The sequence below is a fragment of the Triturus cristatus genome, chromosome 6, assembly GCF_964204655.1.
Source record: "Triturus cristatus chromosome 6, aTriCri1.1, whole genome shotgun sequence".
In the NCBI taxonomy this organism is placed as follows: domain Eukaryota; kingdom Metazoa; phylum Chordata; class Amphibia; order Caudata; family Salamandridae; genus Triturus; species Triturus cristatus.
The window spans coordinates 284,290,527-284,315,281 of record NC_140589.1 but is presented as its reverse complement, the minus strand read 5'-3'; the positions used below and the strand labels follow the sequence as shown (position 1 = coordinate 284,315,281).

At 54.2% G+C, this 24,755-nt stretch overlaps 1 protein-coding gene across 3 annotated transcripts in view; it reads right to left on the bottom strand.

The window, feature by feature from the left end:
• The window catches only part of SMC6 (structural maintenance of chromosomes 6), a 918,345-nt gene that overhangs the window by 114,422 nt on the left and 779,168 nt on the right, over positions 1-24,755 (bottom strand). For all 3 annotated transcript variants that reach the window (XM_085610645.1, XM_085610644.1, XM_085610643.1), the window contains exon 25: positions 24,107-24,259. In XM_085610645.1, the coding sequence (XP_085466771.1) occupies positions 24,107-24,259 (153 nt within the window). The remainder of the gene's footprint in view (positions 1-24,106; positions 24,260-24,755) is intronic.

The following is a 24,755-nucleotide window of genomic DNA, read 5'->3' as shown; positions in this document are numbered from 1 at the left end:
ATAAGGCTCTCTTCAATCTCGGCCCCGCCTAGCTTTCCGAGAAATTTACACCATACCTGCCTTCTAGGTCCCTTCGTTCTGGATCTAAGTCTCTTCTAATGGTCCCCCGAGTTAGGAAAGCTAGGCTGGGTGGGAAGGCTCTCTCCCATCTGGGCCCTCTCTATTGGAATAAGCTCCCTCTGCATCTGAGGCAATGCTCTGACCACTTAAGCAGCTTAAGACTATTCTTTTCGGTCTCTGTGCTTTTCTGTCTTTGATTATGTTGTAGAAGCTTAGCTTTTCCCGTTGCCCGTCTGAAGCCCAGCGATACCCCTTCAGGGGTCGATTCAGGCGCTAAATAAATAAATAAATAAATAAATAAATAAATGTGTTAGGGTTTAATGTCCCCAAAGATGCGAAAGTGGAGAATGCCAATCCCTCAGAGGACAGCATACTTATGGAAGTTCTTCCATGAAAAAAGCAAGTTCCCTTATATACAGTAAAATAATCAACAATCTTCCAGATAATTTAAGGGGTCTATGAGAAAGCTTGCAGCGAGACATGGAGGACCTTACAGATGAGGAATTAAAGGAAGCACTGCATGTACCGAGAGAAGTGGCAATTAGGACTATGGTTAGACTAATACAGCTTAAAATGTTGCACAGTGTCTTTTATACAATCAATCAATCAATCAATCTGGGGTTTGTAAAGAGCAGCTACTCACTCGTTGGAGTCTGAATGGGGATGGGGGGCTCGTTGGTTGCCGGGGTCATCTGAAGAGCCAGATCTTGAGATCCTTCCTGAACTGGAGCAGTGTAGGGCTTTGACAGAGGTGGTAGGGGAGGCTGTTCCAGGTCTTGGCTGCGAGGTAGGAGAAGGACTTTCCACCCGCTCTGGTCTCGTAGATGCATGGGATGGTGGCCAGACAGAGGTCGGCTGATTGGAGGTTTCTCTTGTGTGCGTGGAACGAGAGGCAGTTGTTTAGCTATGCTGGACCGATGTTGTGGAGGGACTTGAATGCGTGCGTGAGGAGCTTGAAGGTTATTCTTCTTTCGATGGAGAGCCAGTGGAGATCGCAGAGGTGTTGGGTGATGTGGAAGTGACGGGGATGTCTAGGATCAGTCTAGCTGCGGCGTTCTGGACGGTCTGGAGCTTCGGAAGGAGTTTTTTGTTAATTCCGGTGTAGAGGGCGTTGCCGTAGTCTCGTTTGCTAGGGCATGCATGACCGTTTTTCTGGATTCGGAGAGGATCCATCTGAATGTTTTTCGGAGTATGCAGAGGGTGTTGAAGCAGGCCGAGGATATGGAGTTGATCTGGGGGTTTATAGTGAGTGATGAGTCCAGGATGATGCCGAGGTTTTGTGCATGGTCTGTCTGGGTAGGGGGATTTCCGAGGGCGGAAGGTCACCAGGTGTCATCCCATGCTGAGGGGGTGGAGCCCAGGATGAGGACTTCTGTTTTCTCAAAGTTGAGTTTCAGGCAGCGCTTCATCCAGGTGGTGACGGCTTTCATCCCTTCTTGGAAGTTTTGCCTAGTGATGTTGAGCTCCTTGGTGAGGGAGAGGATGAGCTGGGTACCGTCGGTATAGGAGGCTATTGGGAGAACGGGGTTTCTGACTATGGTTGCAAGTGGGGCCATGTAGGTGCTGAAGATGGTGGGTCTGAAGGAGGATCCCTGGGGTACTCCACATCTGGTCTCTGTCAGTTCTGAAAGGTAGGACAGGAGTCTAACTCGCCGAGTTCTGCCTGTGAGAAATGAGCGTGTCCAGTCGAGGGCCTTTCCTCGGATACCAGCGACGTGGAGTCTGGTGGGCTAGTGTGCAGTAGGAGACGGTGTCGAAGGCAGCTGAGAGGTCCAGGAGGATGAGGACTGCCATTTGGCCCTGGTCGAGGAGGGTGCGGATGTCGTCGGTGGCAGCGAGTATAGTGGTCTCAGTGCTGTGGTTGCGGCGGAATCCAGATTGTAAAATGTCCAGGACATAGATGGCTTCCATGAAGTTTGCTAGCTGGTTGTTGACAGCCTTTTGAATGACCTTGGCTGTGAAAGGAAGCAGTGAGATGAGGCCTGAGGGTGCTTCGGAGTAGATGCTCTTCAGGGTCTTTAAGGTGTCTTCTGTCGTGAGTGGGTCCAAGTGATTAGGGTCTGTTTCGTAGCGTTGCTGGTGGTGGGGCAGGGAGCGGTGCAGAGGTCTAGGTAGTCGAAATTGTCAGAGCGTCTTAATCTTGAGGTGAAAAAAGGTGCTAAGTCTGTTGCAGAGGTCTTAGGAGGGTGGGACCTCTGTTGTTTCACTGCTGGGTTTGGCAAATTCCTGGATGATGGAACAGAGTTCTTTGGAGTTGTGGGCATTGGTGAGGATTCCGTCTAGGAGGAAATTCTTCGTGGGTTTGAGGAGTTGGTGGTGTGCTGTGGTGGCTGTTCTGTAGGCGGTGCGTGCCTCTGGGGTTTTGCTGTTCCTCCATGACTTTGAGTCATCGGCAGGAGCCCTTGGATTTTTGGAGTGCAGGGGAGAACCAGCTTACTTTCTTGTTGTGATGTCCTGTAACTTTCTTGAAGGGAGCGAGTGTGTCCGTGCAGTTAGTGATCCAGTGGTGGCGGTTGCTTGCCGCAGTGTTGGCGTCTTAGGAGGTGGAGTACTGCTGAGGGCGGAGGTGAGCTGTTCTTCGGTGACTTTGTTCCAGCTTCTGCGGGGGAGGTGGAGCGCGTGCATGTGTACGGAGGGTTTTCTGAAGGAGAAATGGATGCAGTGGTGGTCTGTCCAAAGAAGTTCTGTAGAGTGGCTGTAGGAAACACTGTTTTCTCTTGCAAAGACAGGGTTGAGTGAGTGTCTCGCTGTGTGCATGGGGGCGGTGACAAGTTGCTTTAGCCCTATGTTGGTCAGGTTGGCGGTGGAGTTGGGGTCATCATGGCTGTCCAGGTGGAAGTTTAGGTCTCTGAGTAGTATATAGTCTGTGGAGGCGAGGGCTTGGGGTGCGATGAGGTAGGCGATGGTGTCGGTGAAAGGAGCGTGGGGACAGGCGGCCTGCAGATGAGGGTTCTGCGAAGAGTCGATTTGGGGTTGGTCTGAATCTGGAAGTGGAGATGTTCCATTGGGGTCGTGGCATCGTCTGGGTCAGTGGTTGTCATGTGGAGGGAGCTTTTATGGACGATGGCGATACCGCCTCCTGGGCGGATGGGGCGGCCTTTTTCTCAGGATCTTGCATCCGTCGGGAATGGCAGTTGCGATGTCTGGTGTGGAGTTGGCATTCGTCCAGGTTTCTGTGAGGAAGGCGACGTCGGGCGTCTGGGTGTTGAGGAGGTCTCAGATTTCTATTGAGTCCCTGTGCAGGGAGCGCACGTTGAGGAGGATGCAGTTCAGTGGTTTGTGTGCGGTCGCGTCCGGTAGGCCGGGGGCTGCTGCTGGGGTCCGGGGGTGGGTGAAGGTTCGGCAGCAGTGTCGGCAGATCGGGCCTTGGGTGTCGCTTGGCGTCGAAAGCTGGCAGTTGTTGCTGAGGCCGGGGTTGAGAGCGCGGAGGGTGCTGGTGTCATACTGGGGGGGTGTCGGGGGACCAGGGTCCCTGGTGCTAGTTGCGGTCGAGTCGCTGAAAAGCGCAGATGGGATTCCCTTTGGAGTGCCAGCGGCTGCCATTAAGTAGGGGTCGGGGGGAAGGAGGTCAGCTGGGAGGCGGGAGTTGGAAGGACACGCTGGAGGGGGAGGGGCTGTGAGGCAGCAGCGGCAGAGAGCAAACAGAGAAAAGAGAGCAAAGGGAAGAAAAAGAGCAAAAGAGAGAGTAGAGCAAAAGGAGAAAAGAGAGCAAAATAAGAAAAGAGCAAGACGAAAAAAAGAGCAAAGCGAGAAAAGAGTAAAACGAGAAAAGAGAGCAAAAAGACAAAAAGAAAGCACAGAAAAAAAGCAAAGAGAAGCGGAGCAGCGGAAGAGCAGAGTGCTCTCCCACTGGACCACCAGGAATGAGGTGGAGGCAGGAGCCTGCAGGTGGAGGAGGGCTTCGAACCTGCAGCAGCAGAACGGAGAGCACAGGTCACTCAGTGCAGCACTTAGTGGAGGAGCTGTGTGGGGTGAGAGCAGTCACACTGACCAGGTCAATGGCCTAGCTCTTCTTGCCGCGCAGTGGCTGCTATTAAGCAGGGGTCGGGGGAGGGCGGTCAGCTGGGAGGTAGGAGCGGGAAGGACCTGCTGGAAGGGGCCATGGGGAAGCAGCGGCGGGGAACGCGAGAAAATGTAAAGGAGAGACCAAGCAGAGATAAAATAGCAAAAAGGAAGAAAAATAGAGCAAAAGAGAGAAGAGAGAAAAAGAAGAAAAGATAGCAAGACAAGAAAAGATAGCAAGACAAGAAAAGATAGCAAAACGAGAAAAGAAAGCAAAACGAGAAAAAGAGGGCACAGAAAAAAAGCCAAGAGGCGGAACAGCAGAAGAGCAGAGTGCTCTCCCACTGGACCACCAGGAATGAGGCACAGGCAGGAGCCTGCAGGTTGAGGAGGGCCTCAAACCTGCAGCAGCAGAACGGAGATCACAGTTCTCTCAGGGCAGCACCTAGTGGTGGAGCTGCGCAGAGGAGAGCAGTCACACTGACAAGGGAACAACTTGCAAAAATAGGTCAAACCGCATCTAAAGACTACCTCAGAGGGTGTGGTCTGAGGTAAGTTCTTGCATACTATCGGGGACTGCCCAGGAATAACCAAGTATTGAGGAAAAGTAATGGGATGTTTGACAGGGTCTCATTGGTACAGCTAGAACCGGGAAAGAAATTGTGTATTTTGTGAGTCTTGGGGGAAGAGAATGGAACAAGATACCCACAACTGTTCTGTAATGTAGGCATGGTTGTGGCCCGCTGTAACAATGCGAGGTTGTGGGGGTCATCCCTGTTGAACAAGTTACTTACCTTTGGTAATGAAGTATCTGTAGGAGGCATGGGTGAGTTATAGATTCCTTACCTTAGAATTACCCCAAGGCCTCAGACTGATCTGGAGACTTTTTCTTAGCAGTACCCCTGCGCGTCGGTAGGTGGTTTTGGTCGACTCCCTATCCGTCGTCGGCATTAAGTTCGCCGGGATGATGTTGCGGTGTCTACTTAAACCCAACCCTGCGCGCTGACATCAGTTTGAGACAACTGTCCACACCAGAAGAGCAGAGCCATGAAAGTCACTGACCACCGGTGCGTCATAACTAGGGCCCTGTAAGGGTGTCCCTATCCCTAGAAGTCAGTTCGCAGAGCGGGGAGGACGAGTGGGGCGGTAAGGAATCTGTAACTAACTTATGTCTCTTACAGATACATTGTTACCGAAGGTAATTAACTTGTTTATCTGAAAGAGACAGTTATAGATTCCTTACCTTAGAATAGATACCATAGCAATACCAACCCCGGAGAAGGGTCTGCAAACTAAGTTCACACCAGAAAGTCCTGGAGGACCGAACGGGCAAAATAACTGTCCCAAGGGACTTGGCTGTCCAGGCAGTAATGTCTCATGAACATGTGCAGAGATGCCCATGTTGCTGCCTGGCAGATGTCAAGGAGTAGGTCTCCAAGTGCCAATGCGGTAGTAGCTGCCGTGGTTCTAGTGAAATGAGCACTTAGCCCCACTGGAGGATCCCTTTTCGCTAAAGCGTAACAGATTTTAATACACAGGACAATCCTTTGGAAATGGTATGCTTTTGGACAGCCCGACCTTTCTTGGCACCCACATAGCCAACGAAGAGTTGATCATCCACCCGGAAATCTTTTGTGTGATCAAGATATAAGGACAACGCACGTTTTGGGTCCAAACGGTGGAGTCTCTCCTCCTCCTTGGAAAGGTGCAGAGGTGGGAAAAAGGAGGGCAAAGTGATTGTTTGTCCTATGTGAAATGGTGTAACCACTTGAGGGTCTTGTCCTAAGCACCACTTTGTCCGGACGCACAGAGAAGAAAGGGGGCAAAGAGAATAGAGCCTGAAGCTCACTCACCCTGCGAGAAGAGGTGATGGCATCAGGTCAAGCAGTCTTCAAAGTAAGAAGCCTGAGAGGACAGTTGTGAAGAGGCTCGAAGGGAGCGCACATAAGATAAGTTAAAAACAAGATTCAAGTCCCAATGGGGCAGTATGAAAGGAGATGGAGGAAAGAGATGAACAATGTCCTTAAAGAATCTATTTACAATAGGGGACTTGAGTAAAGGCGGCTGATCTGGTAGCCGTAGGAAAACAGAGATAGCTGCAAGATAGCCTTAAAGAGTGCCTAGAGGAGATTCCCGCAGGGCCAAGGAAAGGATGAACAAGAGAACCTTGGAAAGAGGGGCAGAAAGGAGATCCACAGTCTTTGCTGTGCACCATGCAATCAATCAATCAACAGATTTGTAAAGCGCACTACTCACCCGTTAGGGTCTCAAGGCGCTGGGGGGTGGGGGGAGCCGCTATTGCTCGAACAGCCAGGTTTTGAGTTGTTTCCTGAAGGAGAGATGGTCCTGGGTCAGCCGTAGGTGGGTGGGGAGGGAGTTCCATGTCTTGGCCGCCAGGTAGGAGAAGGATCTTCCTCCGGCGGTGGCTTTGCGGACGCGTGGGACGGTGGCGAGGGCGAGGCTGGCGGAACGGAGCTGGCGGGTGGGTGTGTAGAATGTAAGGCGGCTGTTTTTGGGGCCCATGTCGTGGAGAGCTTTGTGTGCGTGGGTGAGGAGTCTGAACGTGATCCTCTTGCTGACGGGGAGCCAGTGCAGTTCTTTCAGATGGGCGGAGAAGTGGCTGTGGCGGGGGATGTCAAGGATGAGTCGTGCAGAAGCAATCTGGATGCGCTGGAGTCTTTTCTGGAGTTTGGCTGTGGTTCCCGCATAGAGGGTGTTCCCGTAGTCCAGTCGGCTGGTGACGAGGGCCTGGGCGACCGTCTTCCTGGTTTCGATGGGGATCCACCAGAAGATCTTTCGGAGCATGCGCAGAGTGTTGAAACAGGATGACGAGACAGCGTTGACTTGCTTGGTCATCATGAGGGAGGAGTCCAGGGTGAAGCCCAGGTTGCGTGCATGGTCCGTTGGCTTGGGGGCGGTGCCCAGGGCAGGGGGCCACCAGGAGTCGTCCCAGGCAGAAGGGGATGGTCCCAGGATGAGGACTTCCGTCTTGTCTGAGTTCAGTTTCAGACGGCTGAGCTTCATCCATTCCGCGACGTCTTTCATTCCTTCCTGGAGGTTGGCTCTGGCGGTGGCAGGGTCGTTGGTGAGGGAGAGGATCAGCTGGGTGTCGTCGGCGTAGGAAATTATGTTTAGGTTGTGTTGGCGTGCGATGGCTGCGAGGGGGCTCATGTAGATGTTGAAGAGGATGGGGCTGAGCGAGGATCCTTGCGGGACACCGCAGACTACTTCGGTGGCCGCGGATCGGAATGGGGGAGGCGGACTCTCTGGGTTCTTCCGGCGAGGAAGTTCTTGAGGTCGGTGGGGTCCGCGCTGGGTATCTTCAGGAGGGCGCTGAGCTCGGCATGTTTCCAGCTCTCCGGGACGGTGGCAGATGCGAAGGAGCTGTTGATGATGTCCCGGAGTTGGGGTGCGATGATGGAGTCGGCTTTGTTGAAGATGTGGTGTGGCCAGGGGTCGGTAGGGGATCCGGAGTGGATGGTGTTCATCGTGCGGGTGGTGTCTTCAGTGTTGACCGGGGTCCAGGTGCAGAGGATGGTGGTGGGGGGTGCAGGTTCGGCGGTGGGGTGCGTGGATTGTGCGCCAAAGCTGTTGTGTATGTCGGTGATTTTGCGGTGAAAGAACGAGGCGAGTGAGTCACAGAGGTCTTGCAAGGGTGTGATGTCGTCGTTGCAGGCGCTGGGATCGGCGAGTTCTTTGACGATTCTGAAGAGTTCCTTGCTGTGGTGGGTGTTGTTGTCCAGTCGTTCTTTGAATGTTATCCTCTTGGTGGTGCGGATCAGCTGGTGGTGTTCGCGGGTGGCGTTCTTGAGGGCTGGTTTTCTTGGAACTTTTGAGGTCGTGGGTGAACCACGAGGTTTTCTTGCTGCTGAGTCTGCTGGGAGGGTTCTTCAGTGGTGCGAGGTCATCGGCGCAGTTGGTTAACCACTGTGTGAGGTTGCGGGCTGCTTCGTTGGGGTCCGTCGTGTTGGTGGGAGGGTTCTGGCTGAGGGAGGTGGTGAGCTGGTTGGTGGTGATCTTGCTCCAGTTTCTGCGGGGTGCCTGATGCGGGTGGTGGTGGGTCGTGGTTTTCCTGTAGTTGAAGTGGATGCAGCTGTGGTCTGTCCAGTGTAGTCCGGTTGAATGGCTAAAGGAGAAGTGCTTGCTGGAGGAGAAGATGGGGTCAAGCGCGTGTCTGGCGTAGTGGGTGGGGGTGTTCACCAGTTTCTTGAGTCCGAGGTCGGCGAGGTTGTCCAGCAGGGCAGCGGTGTTGCTGTCAATGTTGTTCTCCAGGTGGAAGTTGAGGTCTCCTAGGAGGATGTAGTCTGGGGAGGTTAGGGCGTGTGGGCTGACTAAGTCTGCGATGGCTTCGCTGAATTGTGTGCGCGGTCCCGGGGGTCTGTAGATGAGAGTGCCTCTGAGGGTGGTTTTGGGGTCGGTGTGTATTTGGAAGTGGAGGTGCTCGGTGCCGGTGAGGGTGTCGTCGGAGTTGGTCGTGATCCGGATGGTGTCTCTGTGAACGATGGCGATGCCTCCTCCGGTTTGGTTGACGCGGTCCCTCCGGGTGATCTTGTATCCATCCGGGATGGCTATGGCTATGTCGGGGGCTGAGGAGGCGTTCATCCAGGTTTCTGTGAGGAAGGCGACGTCTGGAGATGTTGTGTCGAGGAGGTCCCAGAGCTCGATGGCGTGCCTGTGGATGGAGCGGGTGTTGAGCAGGATGCACTTGAGGTGATTGTTGCTGGTGTCTGGCCTGGCGGGTGCGGTGCAGGTTCGGAGGCTGGTGAATTTGCAGGCTTGGCAGGCGAAGGGTCCGTGGGTGCGTCTCGGGGTGGCCTGGCAGCAGGTGAGGTTCCGACCAGCGTTGAGTGCGTGGAGGGTGGCGGCAACGTAGGTCCGTCGTGTGGGCTGGTGGCGTCGAGGGCCAGGGGTCCTGGCGCTGGGCGCAGTCCAGGCACAGACGGGCGCAGACAGGCTTGCCATTGGCGCGCCAGCGGCGCACCTGCTGCGCGACCGCAGAGCGGTCGCCATAAGACGGTAGGAGGGGTCAGCTGGGAGGCGGGAGGGAAGGAGCCAATGGGTGCAGGGGGGCAGGGCCGCACGGGAGGCAGCGGCGGGAAAGACGGGGCTGAGGAGCCCGACGAGGATTGCGGCGATCCTAGGAGAGGCAGACGCCAAAGAAAACACTCACTCACTCGGGGTACAAAAGAGAAGGGGGGCAGGCAGGCACACGGGGCACAGAAAACAAGGGCACAGGCAGTCCAGGCGGCGTTCGCGCAGGCGGGAGAATAGCGCCGATCTGGAGGGAGGAGCAGGCAGACACAGCGGTCAGGACAGGCGGAGCTGCAGCGGTGGAGAAGCGACCTACCCGAGGGTCAAGGGTCACAAACTTATTCCATTGGCAGACGTATACTATTTTAGTGGAAGGATGCCTGGCTGCCAAGATGACGTAACAGACTTCAGGCGGAAGGTCAAAAGCGGTCAACTGTCGCTGCTCAATCTCCTCACAAGGAGGTGGAGGCTGGACAGTAAGGAATCTAACTAATGTTTCTTACAGATATATCGTTACCGAAGGTAAGTAACTTGTGCATCTGAAAGAAACACGTTAGTTAGATTCCTTACCTTAGAATAGATACCCCAGCAATACCAACCCCGGTGGTGGGTCTGCGAACCAAGATCACACCAGGAAGTCCTGGAGAACGGAACGGCCAAAGAAGCCGGACTTGTCTGTCCAGGCAGTAATGCTTGGCAAACTTGTGCAGCGAGGCCCACGTAGCTGCCTGACAAATGTCCTTCAGAGGGACTCCCCGTCCCAAGGCAGTAGTAGCTGCTGTGGCCCGAGTGGAATGGGCCCTCAGCCCCACAGGAGGATCCTTCTTAGCCAAGGAATAACAGACCTAATGCACAAAACGACCCACTGAGAGATGGTTCGCTTGTGCACTGCCCACTCCTTCTTAGCGCCCACGTAGCCAACGAAGAGTTGGTCGTCCACCCGGAACTGTTTTGTGCGATCCAGATAAAAGGAGATTGCACGTTTGGGGTCCAGACGGTGCAGCCTCTCTTCCTCTTTCGAGGGATGCGGAAAGAAGGTGGGTAAGGTAATGGACTGCCCGATGTGAAAGGCAGTAAACCACCTTAGGAAGAAAAGAAGGGTGAGTCCTCAGAACAACCTTGTCCGGATGGACAGAGAGGAAAGGAGGTTTAGAAGAAAGAGCCTGGAGCTCACTCACTCTTCTGGCAGAGGTGATGGCAACCAGGAAAGCAGTCTTGAGAGTCAGAAGATGAAGAGGACAGTTATGAAGTGGCTCAAAGGGAGCGCACATCAGATAAGTTAACACAGATTAAAGTCCCACTGAGGCATTACAAAGGGAACAGGAGGGAACATGTGAGTAATGCCTTTCAAGAATCTTAACAACAGGGGACTTGAAAAGAGAAGGCTGATCAGGAAGCCGCAAGAAGGCTGAAACAGCTGAAAGATATCCCTTGATGGTGCCCAGAGCAGAGCCCTGCTGGGCAGGGAAAGAAGAAAGAGGAGAACCTCAGAAAGAGGGGCGGAAAGGGGATCCACACCCTTTGCTGTGCACCATGCCACAAATTTGTTCCACCTGCAGGCGTATACCGTTTTAGTGGAGGGACGCCTGGCTGCCAGAATGGCATCACAGACTTCAGGAGGCAAGTCAAATGGCATCAACTGCCAACGCTCAATCTCCACGCATGGAGGTGGAGGCTGGACAGGTTCGGGTGGAGGACCGTCCCCTGCTGCTGCGACAGAAGGTCCTCCTGAAGAGGAAGTCGAATCAGGGGATTGATTGACAGACTGAGTAGCGTATAACAGACCGCAACTCCACTCGCGACGAAAAGCGTCTCCGAGCGAGTGCCACCTTGGAAATTCCAACCCGCAGAACTGATGACATTGCGCGTTCTCTTCGGTGGCGAATAGATCTAACCAAGGCTCTTCCCACTGCCAAAAGAGACCTTGCGCCACGTCAGAGTTCAGACGCCACTCGTGATCCATGATGCACTGGCGGCTGAGTTCGTCCGCCCTGGCGTTCAGAGAGCCCGCCAGGTGTTGAACCACCAGGGTGATGCCCTGATGTTCCAGCCATGTCCAGAGGCGCAGAGCCTCCTGACAAAGGGTCCACGACCCCACCCCGCCATTTGTTGCAATACCACATGGCGGTGGTGTTGTCCGTGAACACCTGCACTACACTTCCCCCGACAGAGGGAAGGAATGCCTTCAGTGCAAGCCGGATCGCCTGCAGCTCCAATAGGTTGATATGGAGCCGGGACTCCGCCGGAGACCAGAGGCCTCTGATCTCCACCTCTCCCATGTGGCCCCCCATCCCAGGAGGGACGCATCCGTCACCACTACGTGCTCCGGTTGGGGTAGGGAGAGGGATCTGCCACTGACCCAATCGCGGTCCGTGAGCCACCATTGCTACTGTCTTGCAGTGCCCTACGAGATCAGGACGTGGTCGGACAGGTTGCCCGGATGTGGAGCCCACTGGAACTTCAGGTCCCACTGTATAGCCCGCATCCGCCACCTGGCGTGATGTACCAGCAGGATGCAGGAGGCCATTAGACCCAGCAGCCGTAGGGCCATCCTGACCGAAACTCGGGATAAAGGCTGAAAGATCGGAATCAGAGCCTGAATATCCCAAACCCGCTGTTCGGGAGGATAGACCCGAAACTGCGCCGAGTCCAGAACCGCTCCGATGAAGAGGAGCTTCTGGGAGGGACTCAGATGTGACTTGATGGAGAACCCCAGCGAATGCAGGAGGTCGGCCGTAGTCTGGAGGTGGGAGACGACTGTTCGGGGCAAGCCCCCTTTCACAACCAGTCGTCGAGATAGGGGAAGACTGGAACCCCTAATCTGCGCAGATGAGCTGCTACCACCGCCATCGCTTTCGTGAACACCCGAGGGGCAGTGGTGAGGCCGAAGGGGAGCACGGTAAACAAAGTGCTCGTGGCCTACCGTGAACCGCAGGTAACGCCGGCAGTACGGGGATGTGGAAATAAGCGTCCTGCAAGTCCAACGCTACCATCCAGTCTCCAGGGTCTAGGGCAGCTAGAACCTGAGCTAAAGTCAGCATCTTGAAATTCTCCTTCCGGTGGAAGGCGTTGACGCTGCTGAGGTCCAAGATAGGGCGTAGACCCCTTTGCCCTTCTTGGGAACCAGAAAGTAGTGGGAGTAACAACCCCGTCCTACTTCTGGGCCAGGAACGCGCTCGACGGCCCCCTTGGCCTAGAGGGCCGTAACTTCCTCCTGCAGAAGTTGCAAGTGATCCCCCGACATGCGGTGGTACTGCGGTGACATGGCTGGAGGGGTCGCCTCGAAGGGGAGGGAGCAGCCCCTTCGCATGATTTGCAGCACCCACCTGTCCGAAGTGATGGTGCGCCAGTGGAGCAGGTGATGGCGAACTCTGCCTCCCACTGGTGTGGAATGGGCCTGAAAGCTCGGACTAGGAAGGCTTTGAGGCAGATGCTGCGGGAGCGGCTGTGGACTTACCGGCTCTCTGTCCCCCTGCTTCGCCATGGCGGAATCCACATCCGCGACCGCGTTGAGGCTGGTTCTGCGGCCTGTGGCTGGACGAACGTGCGGGGGTGCCGCTTCCTTGGCCACGAAAGGGGCGAAAAGCAGAAATTTGATGGCGCTGGGCCGACAGGCCCCAGGACTTGGCCGTAGCCCTGGAGTCCTTGAAGCGCTCCAGCACGCTATCTGCTTTGTCGCCAAAAAGGCGACGGCCATCAAAGGGCATGTCCATGAGAGTGCTCTGGACATCCCCTGAAAAGTTCGTGGACCTCAGCCAGGCGTGACGACGAATCGCCACCGTCGTTGCAATCGCACTACCCAGCGAGTCTGTGGTATCAAGTCCACATCTAATGGAATACCGTGCTGCATCACGCCCCTCAGCAAGAGCCTGGGCGAGCCGTGTCCTGGCCTCCTCTGGACACTGGGGCAGCACGTCTGCCACCGTATCCCACAGAGAGTGGGTGTAACGGTCCAAAAGGCACGCGGTATTAATGGACCGCAACCCAAGACTGAGGGAGGAAAACAGTTTCTTGCCAAACTGTTTCATCCTTTTGGATTCCCGGTCCGGAGGTGCGGACGGGAAGGCGGTTTGGGACGTGGAGGCCTGGATAACCAGACTCTCAGGGGTGGGGTGTACGGACAGAAAGCTGGGGCCGCCTGGAGTTGGGCGGTGGCACCGGGCCACGTTCCGATCCACAGGAGAGACTGTGGAGGGCTTGGACCAAGTGCCCATCAGAACGTCGGTGAGGGCCTCATTAAACTGCAGCAGAGGCTCCGAAGAGCTTACTGGCGGTTGAAGCACCTCAGTGAAGAGGTTAGTCCTCACGGCTGCTGCAGGGAGCGCCAGGCGCAAGGCCTGGGCCGCCCTGCGCAGCACCACAGCATAAGTAGCACCCTCCTCCGTAGCCACGGAAGGAGGAGAGATGAAACCAGTGTCAGGCGAAGTGTCTAGACCACTGACGTCCCCAGCTCATCTGCCCAGTCCTGACTTAACTGGCACTGCCATGCCAGAGGGTCCTCAGACCCCTCCCAGTCCTCCCCTTCATCCGTGTCCTGGTAAACAGGCAGAAATGACGGAGCCGGGTTATAGGCGAAAGGCTCACCCATCGACGCCGGACCGACAACGGACCCGGACTGAAACCAGGGACGGTGTTGTCCGAGGACGGCGCCGGGAGCGACACCATGGGGGTCGACACCAGCAGAAGAGTCGTGAGGTCAACTGGCGTCAACTGGGATCCAGGCCTGGATCCCACAGGGGCATGCGGCGTCTGGACCGAAGCCGACGACGGCGCCGGGGCCGGAGCCGTCGGCTGGCTAGGGCCCCCAGTCGGACCTGCGGGGCCCGGCGACGCGCCAGCAGGCCTCGACGGCGGGAAGAGAGTCCTCATGGCCACGAGGAAGTCTCGAATCTCGCCCGGAGTCGCATGAAGCCCAGGGACCGGAGGGTGTGGGGCCGGATGCGACTCCTGCGGCTCTGGCGGAGCAGCACGGGTGATGCCACCCGAACCCTCAGCCGAGTCGCGCGAGGGGAGTCAGAAGAGCGATGTCACTTCTTCGACTTCTTTTTGCCATGCCTCGACTTACCTGAGTGCGAGGACTTGGATCCCGACGAGCGGTGAAGACTGCGGCTCCGCGACCAGTCCCTCGACCGGGACCTCGAGCGGCGCGGAGCCGACTGCCGGATCTCGAGGAGCTTGCGGGACCGCTCCCACCTAGCCTTCGGCATCAAGGCCCGGCAGTCGGGGCACGACTTGTCATCGTGGTCGGCCCCAAGACAGTAGAGACACCGATGGTGGGGGTCGGTAACCGACATCAGTCGGTGACAGATGTCACACGGCTTGAACCCGGGCATCCCTACCGGCACCAGGAGTCGAAGTCGACTCGAAAAAGATAGACAGAATGTCCAAAAAGTTAGTCAAAAAATTACTAAGGGTACGCTCTTCCCAGATCAGAAAGAAGAAGAACTGACGTCAGCGCGCGAGGGCGGCGTCTAAGTCCTCGGACGACGTCATCCCGGCGATTACGGCGACGGACGCGGAGCCACAGACGACACCTACCGACGCGCAGGGGTACTGCTGACGAAAAATCTTTCCGGATCCAGCCTGACGCCTGTGGATATTCTAAGGTAAGGAATCTAACTAACATGTTTCTTTCAGATGAACAGATCTAATCGAGGCTCTCCCCACCGCTGAAAGAGACCTTGCACCACCTCCGAGTGAAGACGCCATTCGTGATATACCAGGCACCGACGGCTGAGTTCGTCCGCCCCAGCATTCAGAGAACCTGCCAGGTGTTGAACCACCAGGGTCACGCCCTAATGTTCCAACCATAACCAAAGGCGAAGAGCCTCTTGACATAGGGTCTACGACCCCACCCCACCCTGTTTGTTGCAGTAGCACATGGCGGTGGTGTTGTCCGTGAACACCTGCACCACTTTCCTCTTGAGGGAGGCAAAGAATGTTTTCAGTGCCAGGCGGATCGCCAAGCATTCCAACAGCATGAAATGGAGTCCGGACTCCACAGGAGACCAGACTCCTCTGATCTCCGCCTCTCCCAGATGGCCACCCCACCCTAGAAGAGACACTGTTAGACTGGTTGGGGAAGGGAGAGGGATATGCCTCTGACCCAATCTTGGTTCGCTAACCACCACTACAGCTGTTGTGCAGTTCCCGACGAGATCTGACCATAGTCTGACAGATTTCCCTGATGCTGCGCCCACAGGAACTTCAGGTCCCACTGCAAAGACTGCATATGCACCTGGCATGATTCACCACCAGCATGGAGGAGGCCATGAGGCTTAGCATCCTCAGGGTCATTCTCACCAAAATCTGGGATAGAGGCTGAAACATCAGTATCATAGCCTGAAAATCCCAGACTTGCTGCTCAGGAGGATTGGCCCGAAACTACACTGTGTCCAGAACAGCCCCTATGAAAGGGAGCCTCTGAGAGGGAGTCAAGTGCAACTTCGACACATTTATAGTGAACCCCAGCAAGTGCAGGAGGTCCGCAGTAGTGTGGAGGTGGGAGACGATAACCTGGGGCCGCCTTCAACAGTCAGTCATCGAGAAAGGGGAAGACTGGAACCCCTAATCTGTGCAGATGAGCTGCCATCACTTTTGTGAACACCCGACTGGCACTGGTAAAGCCAAAGCGGAGCACAGTAAACTGAAAATGCTCGTGGCCTACTGTGAAAAGCAGGCAACGTCTGAGGGCTGGCAGGACGGGAATATGGAAATAGGCGTCCTAGAAGCCCAACACCACCATCCAGTCTCCAGGGCAGACAGGACCTGAGCCAATGTGAGCATTTTGAATTTCTCCTTCCGGAGGAAGCAGTTGAGGGCCCTAAGGTCTAGAATAGGACGCAGGCCTTGGTCCTTCTTGGGCACCAGAAAGTAGCGGGAGTAGCAACCACCACCTACTTCTGGCACAGAGAGCTAAGACTTCCTGGCGGAGAAGCGTCAAATGATCCTCCGACATGCAATCGAAAGACGGTGGCATGGAGGGAGGGGCAGTATCGAAGGGGAGAGAGTAGCCCCTTCTGACTATTTGCAAAACCCACCTGTTCGACGTGATGGATTGGAAGAGGGGGAGGTGATGGCGAATCCTGCCGCCCACTGGCTGTTGATGGCCCTGAAAGGTCAGACTTGGAGGCTGCTGCAAGGGGGGTGGGGTGGGGGGGTGGGGTGGGGGGGGAGAGGGTGGACTGGTCCACCCGCTGGCTCCCAGACCCACGAGGTTGCTGGATCCCACGTCTGTGGCCATGCAGAGGCTGGGCAGCTTGTATGACTCGGTGGCTAGACTGGGCCAGACGTGACTGGGCACCCCTTTCGTAGCCACGAAAGGGGCGGAAAACAGACTGGAGTGGGCGGAAGACGCAGCCAGGCCCAAGGACCTGGCCGTAGCCTAAGAATCCTTAAAACCGCTCCAGCGACAAGTCTGCTTGTCGATGGCGACGGCCATCGAAGGTCATGTCCAGCCTGGACATCCCCGAAAAGCCAGACGTCCTCAACAAGGCACAGCGCCTAAGGCAATCGTTCTGCCGTGTGAGTCAGTGGTATCCAGTCCACATCAGATCGTGTATTTTGCTGCGTCTCTCCCATCTGCCACTGCCTTGGAGAGAACGGCCCAGGCCTTCTCCGGGCACTGAGGCAGCACCTGCGTGACCATATCCCGGATGGTATAGGAGTATCGGCCCAAAAGACACGTGGTATTCACGAACCGCAGTGCCAAGCTGGAGGAAGACAACATGCACTTCCCAAGATGATCCAGCTTCTTGGATTCGCTGTCTGGGGAAGCAGAAGGGAATGCACCCTTGGAAGAAGAGGCTTGGACCACTAAGATCTCAGGGGGAAGGTGTTGGTGAGGAAAACTAGGTCGCCCGGGCGGTGGTGGCGGGAAATCCTCCTTTCCACAGGAGCCCCTGTGCTGGGCTTGGACCAGGTGCCCAGAAGGACGTCAGTGAGGGCTTCGTTGCAGGGCAGAAGGGGTTCAGAGGAGGTTGCTGCAGGCTGAAGCACCTCTATCAGGCGGTTAGTCCTGACTGCCACCGAAGGGAGCTCTAGGCCCAAGGCCTCATTGCCCTTCGCACCACTACAGCATAGGATGTTCCCTCCTCCGTAGCCACAGAGGGGGAAGAAAGCATTCCAAGCTCTGAAGAAGTGTCTGGACCACTGGCGTCACCCAAGTCCCTCTCTCCAGTCCGGCTCTACAAGCTAGTCTGCTAAAAGGTCCCGCGACCCCTCCCAGTCCTCATCACCACCATCTGGGCGAGAGGGAACACCAGGGATGAACAGGGGAACAAAAGTACCCTCCAGCATCGGATCCGATGTCGGTCCGGCTCCATCTCAGGGGTGAAGCTGATGGCGCCGACCGGGGGCTTGGTCGGCGCCGGGGTGTCATCATCAGGATCGCCACCAGGGAAGGTTGAGTGAGATCAACTGGCATCGATCCGGATCCATGTCTGGACCCACAGGGGCTCTCCGGCACCGAAGCCGCCGGCATTGAAGACCCAGGACCTCCGACCAGCTCTGCGGGGCCAGTAAGGTGCGCTGGTGGAGTCGGGCCACCAAAAGATGCGATCGAGGCTTCGTAAAATGTACGAAGTTGGGCAGGGGATGCTCTGGCTCCCGGAAACAGGGGGAGGCGCAAAGTCGTCCCTGAATCAGGCACTGGAGACGGCACCTTGGAGCAATGACGCTTCTGGTCCCACGTTATGTCAGCTGACCAACGGAGAGAAGGAGAAGTGCTCTGGTGCTTCTTCGCCTTCTTCTTCTTCGACTTACCCGAGGACCTCGAAGACTTGGAGTGCGATGAGGTGTGGTGGCTTCACGAGCGGTCTCAAGACTGTAGGAGAGTAGGGTCTGCTATCCTATGGTCACTCCAAATTTTGGCTTTTTGCTTCACTGGTTTTTGACATATTGAGGCTGTGGGCCTGCCAATCAGACCCCCAGCCTGCTGTTCTCTCTACTAAATTTACACTATGCACCCTAGGTGCATAACCAATTGGAAGTGGATCACCCTGTGAGCCCCTGTACCAGTGTACACTAGGTACCCAGGGCATTGGTGTATCTAAGGCCTGCCAGGGGCTGAAGCATGTATTATGCCACCCCAGGCTTGGCCTAACAAATTTGACACAACTGGTTGATCACTCAGCTGGGGTAAGATGGTGTAACCACCTCTTACTTAGGTGTAGTATACCTATACCTAACCTTAAATGGGACACATGTTAACCTATAAGTCACTCCTATGGCAGGCCTTAACAATCCTGAAGGCAGAGTGCTTGGTTCCATGTGAGATGGTGCTCTGGCATGAGCTGAGCCTGTCTGCAGTGGTCGGAACATCTTCCTTCTACTGTTTCCAGATATCGTCATACCATATACTCTTAAGTGCATTATGAACCTCCCGGTTAAATGCTAACTTTGGTTTGGCTTTATCAAAACATGTCGAGTAAGGTGTCATACGAATTGGAATACTAACCCCTCGCCAATTCTGGCGACGGGGTTAGCATTCCACCCTTCTAGAGGGACACGACATGTACAGTACCTGAAACCCGGGTAAAATCAGACATAGCCTCAGCTCCACAAAATGGATGCTGCCACCACAGACACAAGTCTGCCCTCCTGCTGCTGGGAGTCCTTACAGCTTGGGAGGTGTGGACAAAGGGTTTCCTGCCAGGGGAGGTGCGTGCACCACCCCAGACAGGATTTTGTGTATTGGTCAGGTAGGGCTTGAAAGAAACCAGACATGCCTGAGGCTCACAAGGAGCCTCGGTGCATATGCCAGTTCAATCCGGTCCTGGGGCACACCAGTCCCGGGCCTGGGGCGAACTGGACAAAGGATTGGGGGTGTAACCACCCCCCTTCCTGGTCCCACCCTTAGGGAGGGACCTAGCAGGTAGTCCGGCCCCTAGAATCCGCTTAAAGGTAGGAGCTGTGTCCTAAGACTTCAGACATCCTGGAATCAACTTGAAACTAAGAAGAAGACGGGAACTTCGACGCTCTGCCGCACAGAGGACTGAAGCCAATCTCCCCTGTGGTCAGGGAGTGACCACCTTGCTAACGCAAGCACCATCCAGCGAATCAACGTCTGCTTTGCCGCCGCCTCCCGCCGGAGCCCGAGCCCAGAGACTGACAAGACCTGGACCTCCAGACCTCTCACCGCCCGATCCACAGTCCCTGAGAAGAGGAGACCCGTGGAGGCACCGAGACACGTGGAGCCAGCCATCTTGAAAAGACCACGACAAGCTGCAAGCGCAACAACCGAGGCTCCCTCCAAGTTGTGCTTTGGGATCTGAGAAGCCCAACACCCGAGCAGCATCTGCACCAAAGGTGAGCCCTCCAGCATCTCCATGATCTGCGTGGGGCCCTTCTGCATTTTGCCACTCGACGCGCCTAACCGGTTGCTGGCCCGCTGGCTAGTGGCTATCTTGGCGACGAACTTCAAGAAACACACCACTGGTCTGGTTGCTCCAGACTGGCCCTTGCTCCCCTCCAAAGGAGCAGTCCCTCTGACCTTGCTGGTCAGAACCATCAGCTTATTTCGCTTTCCACAACAATTGCTTTTGGCAAGGCTTGTTTGCTTCGACCAAGTCGCCGACACCGCCGACAGCGAGAGCCTGCGTGGGACAGCTCGTGAACCGACTCCTGGACGTCGTCGACCTTCAGGGACCACGTGGCTGCAGACACAAGCTACACCTTTCTTCCTGTTTGCACCCGACATCGCCTGGTACCCACCTGGTGCCACGCTGGTCACTGGCTAGTGACTGTGAACACTGTCCCCTCTGCTTACAGGTCTTCTACAACTCCGATCCACTCTGGGATCCACCGCATCTCTTCCGGACCGATCGCCTGCAGCATCTTTGTCCACAGGCTCCATTGAACAGATAGAAGAAACCCGACGCACTTCGACACCTACGCACCCGCTTCCTGTGGGTGAGGTAAAGCTGGCACTCCGGTGCCCAAGTGTAGAGTATCAACTCTAGTGTCTATGTTTCGAATCTTAAGTTCATAGTCCATCCGGAAGATCCTTTTTGCAGTAACTTTGTACTTTTTACGCACCCATTGAAAACCTATGGGAGCACGCGTGTGACTATTTGCTTTGCACACGCAACCCGTGGACCTCCTGGTCACTAACTGAAGTTAGCTCCTTGTAGGCCCAGCGATTCTAGAGGCCCTAGGCCTTTTCCCTTTTCTGTTCGTGGTACTTATACCACTATTTTAGTATATGGTTTGAGCGGCCACCAGGGCCTACCCATATAAAGTGCAACTTCTGTGTATTCTACTGTAATCTTGTTTGACGATTTGTGCTCCTGTGCTCATAAAGAGACTAGGGGTTACTTTGAGAAATAAATACATATATATTTTGAATATATATCTGTGTGGTGTCCTTTCATTGGTATAAAAGGGGGTTACATTTGGTAAAACAGCCTGCTTAATACGCTTCACGAGTTTAGCCTCAAAGACTGCTTAGCCTACGCTACCACTAGGGCAGCTAGTCCGAAAAGGTTGACTTACAACCACACCATAAGGGTTGCTTGGCATGGTACAAGGTGGTCACTTTAACTAGTGAACATCATATACCAGGCCAACTTCTCACAGAGACCTTCCTCTCGAACAAGACCAGGATCAACGCAGAACCGACCGCTGGGCCTCCAATAGCTTTCGGGACCGCTCCCACAAAGACTTAGGATTCATGGCCCGGCAGTCGGAGCACGACTTTGGGTCGGGGTCGCATTCCAGACACCAAAGGCACACGAGGTGCGGATCCGTCACAGAGATCAGCTTGTGACAGGAGCAGCAAGGCTTGAACCCAGTCCGGCGTTGGGACATCGCACGCAAACTCAAAAAGATGTTTACAAAACGTTGAAAAAAGTTAGTCAAAAAGTGACTAGGTGTAGCTCTCTCTGGATTTGCGCAAGGCTGGTGCAGAAAAAGAAAGAACTGATGTCAGCGCCCGGGGGCGGCGTCTAAGTAAACACTGCGATGGCATCGCAGCGACCACGACGCCAACGACGGACGCAGAGTCGACAAATACCACCTACCGACGCGCAGGGGTACTGCTAAGAAAAAATTCTCCACATCCAGTCTGACGCCTGGGGGTAATTCTTAGGTAAGGAATCTATAACTAACTGTCTCTTTCAGATGAACAAGTTACTTACCTTCACTAACGCCTTATATGGTAGAGACTTGATCTAGCCGCAGATTCCTTACCTTTTAATTTCCTAGGCATAAGACTGGATCTGGACGATTTTCCTTCGAGCAATACTCCTGCGCAATGGTAGGTGGCATCGCTTGGCTCCATGTGGCGGTGTCTGCGCTGGAAGTGACGCCTGCGTCACCTGTATAGGCGCCACCTATTAATTTTTCACGACTTTCCATGTCAGACGTGTGGAGCCATGAAGTGTAATGACATTGGTGTGTTTGAAAACTAGGGCCCTGAAAGGAATCCGTCCTTACCCAAGAAACCAGTCCGAGGTGCGGGGAGGATGGGTGGGTCGGTAAGGAATCTGCGGCTAGATCATGTCTCTACCAGATAAGGTGTTACCAAAGGTAAGTAGCTATTTCATCTGATAGAGACACCTAGCCACAGATTGCTTACCTTTGAATAGATACCCAAGCCCTCAAGTTCTCGCTGAATGGCAGGAGGGGTTCAGAGGAGGAGACACCCGGCTGCAGGACCTGTCAAGATGTTCATCTTGACTACCACGAAGGGAGCTTAAGGTCCAGGACCTCAGCTGCCCTTCTCACCACCATAGCATATGAAGCTCCTTCCTCTATAGGTAGGGGGGGGGGAAGCAGGCCAGCATCTGGAGAGGCATCCAGTCCACTGGCCTCACTCAATTCCTCATACCAGTCCATTAAGTGTTCAGGCTGGTCTTGTAGAGGGTCCAGCAATTCCTCCAAATCTACTCCATTCCTAGCCCTTCAAAAGGCTGAGGAACCGAACTCGGACCCAAGGTTACTGCAGACGCTGAAATCGGCTTTGGGTTATTGGGGATAAGAATGAGGCTGGCGTCAGGACTCTCGCCGCGGGGGTTGGCACCAGGCAAGGTTGCAGTGGCATGACCGGTGCCGGTCCGGATCCACCTCCAAGCCATTGGGGAGGCGCCGGAGCTGCCCGCGCAGAACCCAATGGAGCCCCCTCTGAGCCTCCAAAGGTGCACTAGGAAGGTCAGGTTGCCTAAATATGAGGCACATGGTGTCATAAAATTCTTTAAGCTGGGCGGGTGTCGCTCCCGCTCCTGTAAAGGCAGGGAAGCCAACCCAGGCACAGGTTCCACCGAATGAGGCCTAGAGCATTGAGACTCCTCCATCACATTAGCTGACAGGCGGGAAGTAGTTGAAGCACGCTTTAACTTCTTGTGCTTCTATTGCCTCTTACCTAACCGATCGGACAACTTTGAGAGGGAGGACAAGGATTTAGGACTCCCGGGGCAGTGCCTGGACCTTTCTCTTGACCGGGACCGAGAACGAGCCCTCCAGAGTGAACTGCGTGGTGCCCCAAGCGCCAGGCTGCAAGCAGCTTTAGTGACAGCTCCCTCAAAGCTTTCGGAGCCATTGTCCGGCAGTCGGAGCACGACTTAGAATCGTGGTCAGGCTCCAGAGACAATTCAAGTGCAGATCAGTCACCGATATGGTGCAATGGCAGGCGCCGCATGGTTTGAATCCAGAAGTCTTTTTTGGCATGTTGGAAAAACATACACACCAATAATCGTCAATAAAACATCTAAAAAAGCCTGTCAAAAAGTGACAGACGGTAGCTCTCTTCACAGATCTGCGCTAGTTAGCGTGGAAAGAAAAGAACTGACGTCAGCGCACCGAGGTGGCGCCTATATAGGTGATGCAGGCGTCCCTTCCAGCGAAGATGACGCCATCCCTCGGAGCTGACCGATGCCACCTAAAGGCGCGCAAGGGTATTGATCAAGGAAGTCTTCCAGATCCAGCCTGACGCCTGGGAAATTCAAAAGTAAGGAATTTGCAGCTAGATATTGCTATCAGCTATATTAAACCGATACAAATATCTTTTTGCAACAAATTACCAACTACTTTTGGTGTGTTTAATTTTGCAATACAGGTTGTACTTCAGGTCTGGAACCATCCCATCTCTTTCATATTAAAGAGCAAGACAAGAAGGATTTAAGTGGTTTGTGAGAATGGTTATTGTGTGACCATGCATTCTACGCTGGGCCACTGGAATTATGTGATTCTGCAGCTGCCGCGGTTGCAGCATAATTATGGATTTGCCACATAATCCATAGTCTGCAGATTTTACAAAAAAAACCTGCTTCTAGATCTAACAGATCAAACATTACTAAAAACATTGCATCATGTGCTCCTGTGCAGTGGCAGGCCCTTCGCAAAAGGTAACTGCATATTGCTGTATTTGGTTGTTAAATTGGTACTACTGACGTGAAATCTTTGCCCAGACAGTGTTACTTTGAGTAAAAAGTGACAAAATAATGAAGTGATGCTATCACAAAATGTGCTGTATTGTGCCCCATAACTTGCCTTTTCTGGCTGCATAATTTAGTCAACTCTGAGGCATAACTTGGTCCGCTCCTACCTCATAAGTGCTGTGGCCCTGATAATAATGAAAAAGATACCCTCTACCGCACTTTAAACAAATATTGCAAGTCACCTCGGGGTTTCGAGACCTTGTAAAGGAACTCAGCCTTCCGCCTCGGTCCTCTATGTGGTCAGGGAACTCTGCGACTTGAAATATCCTTGTATTGGACAACAGAGGGTACTTTATCCTATATATATTCTTTATATGGTTGCACAACAATGTAAAGGATATGAATGGGGTTTATTGATGGACTCTTGGAGTGCATTTCATAAATTTTAAACTCTGCATATGTGTAGCCACGGGGAATGGAAGAGAGCATGTTATCGTCAGGCTGTTCTCAGATAAAGTAGTACAAACAACTTGAAAGGCAAAAAGTCAACAAGGAGCAGAGAAGGAACTACTGATAGATCCAAATATTACTACGGCTAAAAAGGTAAATTGAATAGAATTCTTTGAAAGGCTTGTTACCATGTATACATCGAATTCATCCAGACATCTGAAGGGAGACTCGGCGATTGACCACAGGGAAAGGACAAAACACACCGTTGAGAAGGAGCGTTCACCTCCTGATAAGGATCTCATGTCGTTCAGAGCGGCCTTGTTTCCCTCGCCAGGCTGGACCTGCAATTAAACAAAGCAAGATGGTTGTTAATTACTTCGCTGCATGGACAGCACAAGCAAACCTTCTCTTAGTGCGGGGGCGTGTTGTGTTATGTGTGGGAAGCTCCTGTTCAGTGCTCGACATTCAGACAAGGGTACAAGTCTGGGTACACGCGGGTAGACTGTGTCTACCCATAATTTTCACAGGGCAGACGCCTTCCGCCCTGCCCAGAAGTTAGGCCCCACGGATGTATTTTCCAGACACCGAGACACATTCAGCAGACCTGCACGTTGTCTGCTTTCCATTCCCAGCAGCAATGTGCAAGGTGGCAAGGGAGCTTTGTTATTTTCACCTCCAGCTGGGCCACAGATAAAGGCCAAACTTAAGGGACCATTAAGCATCCTTTTATTCCTGTATCCTGGTTGGGCATGGTCTGGTACCTCCGACTTTTATTCAAATGCAATGTAGAAGCAAAGGCACACAGCTTATCACTTTACAGGTACTTAAGAGAGGCAT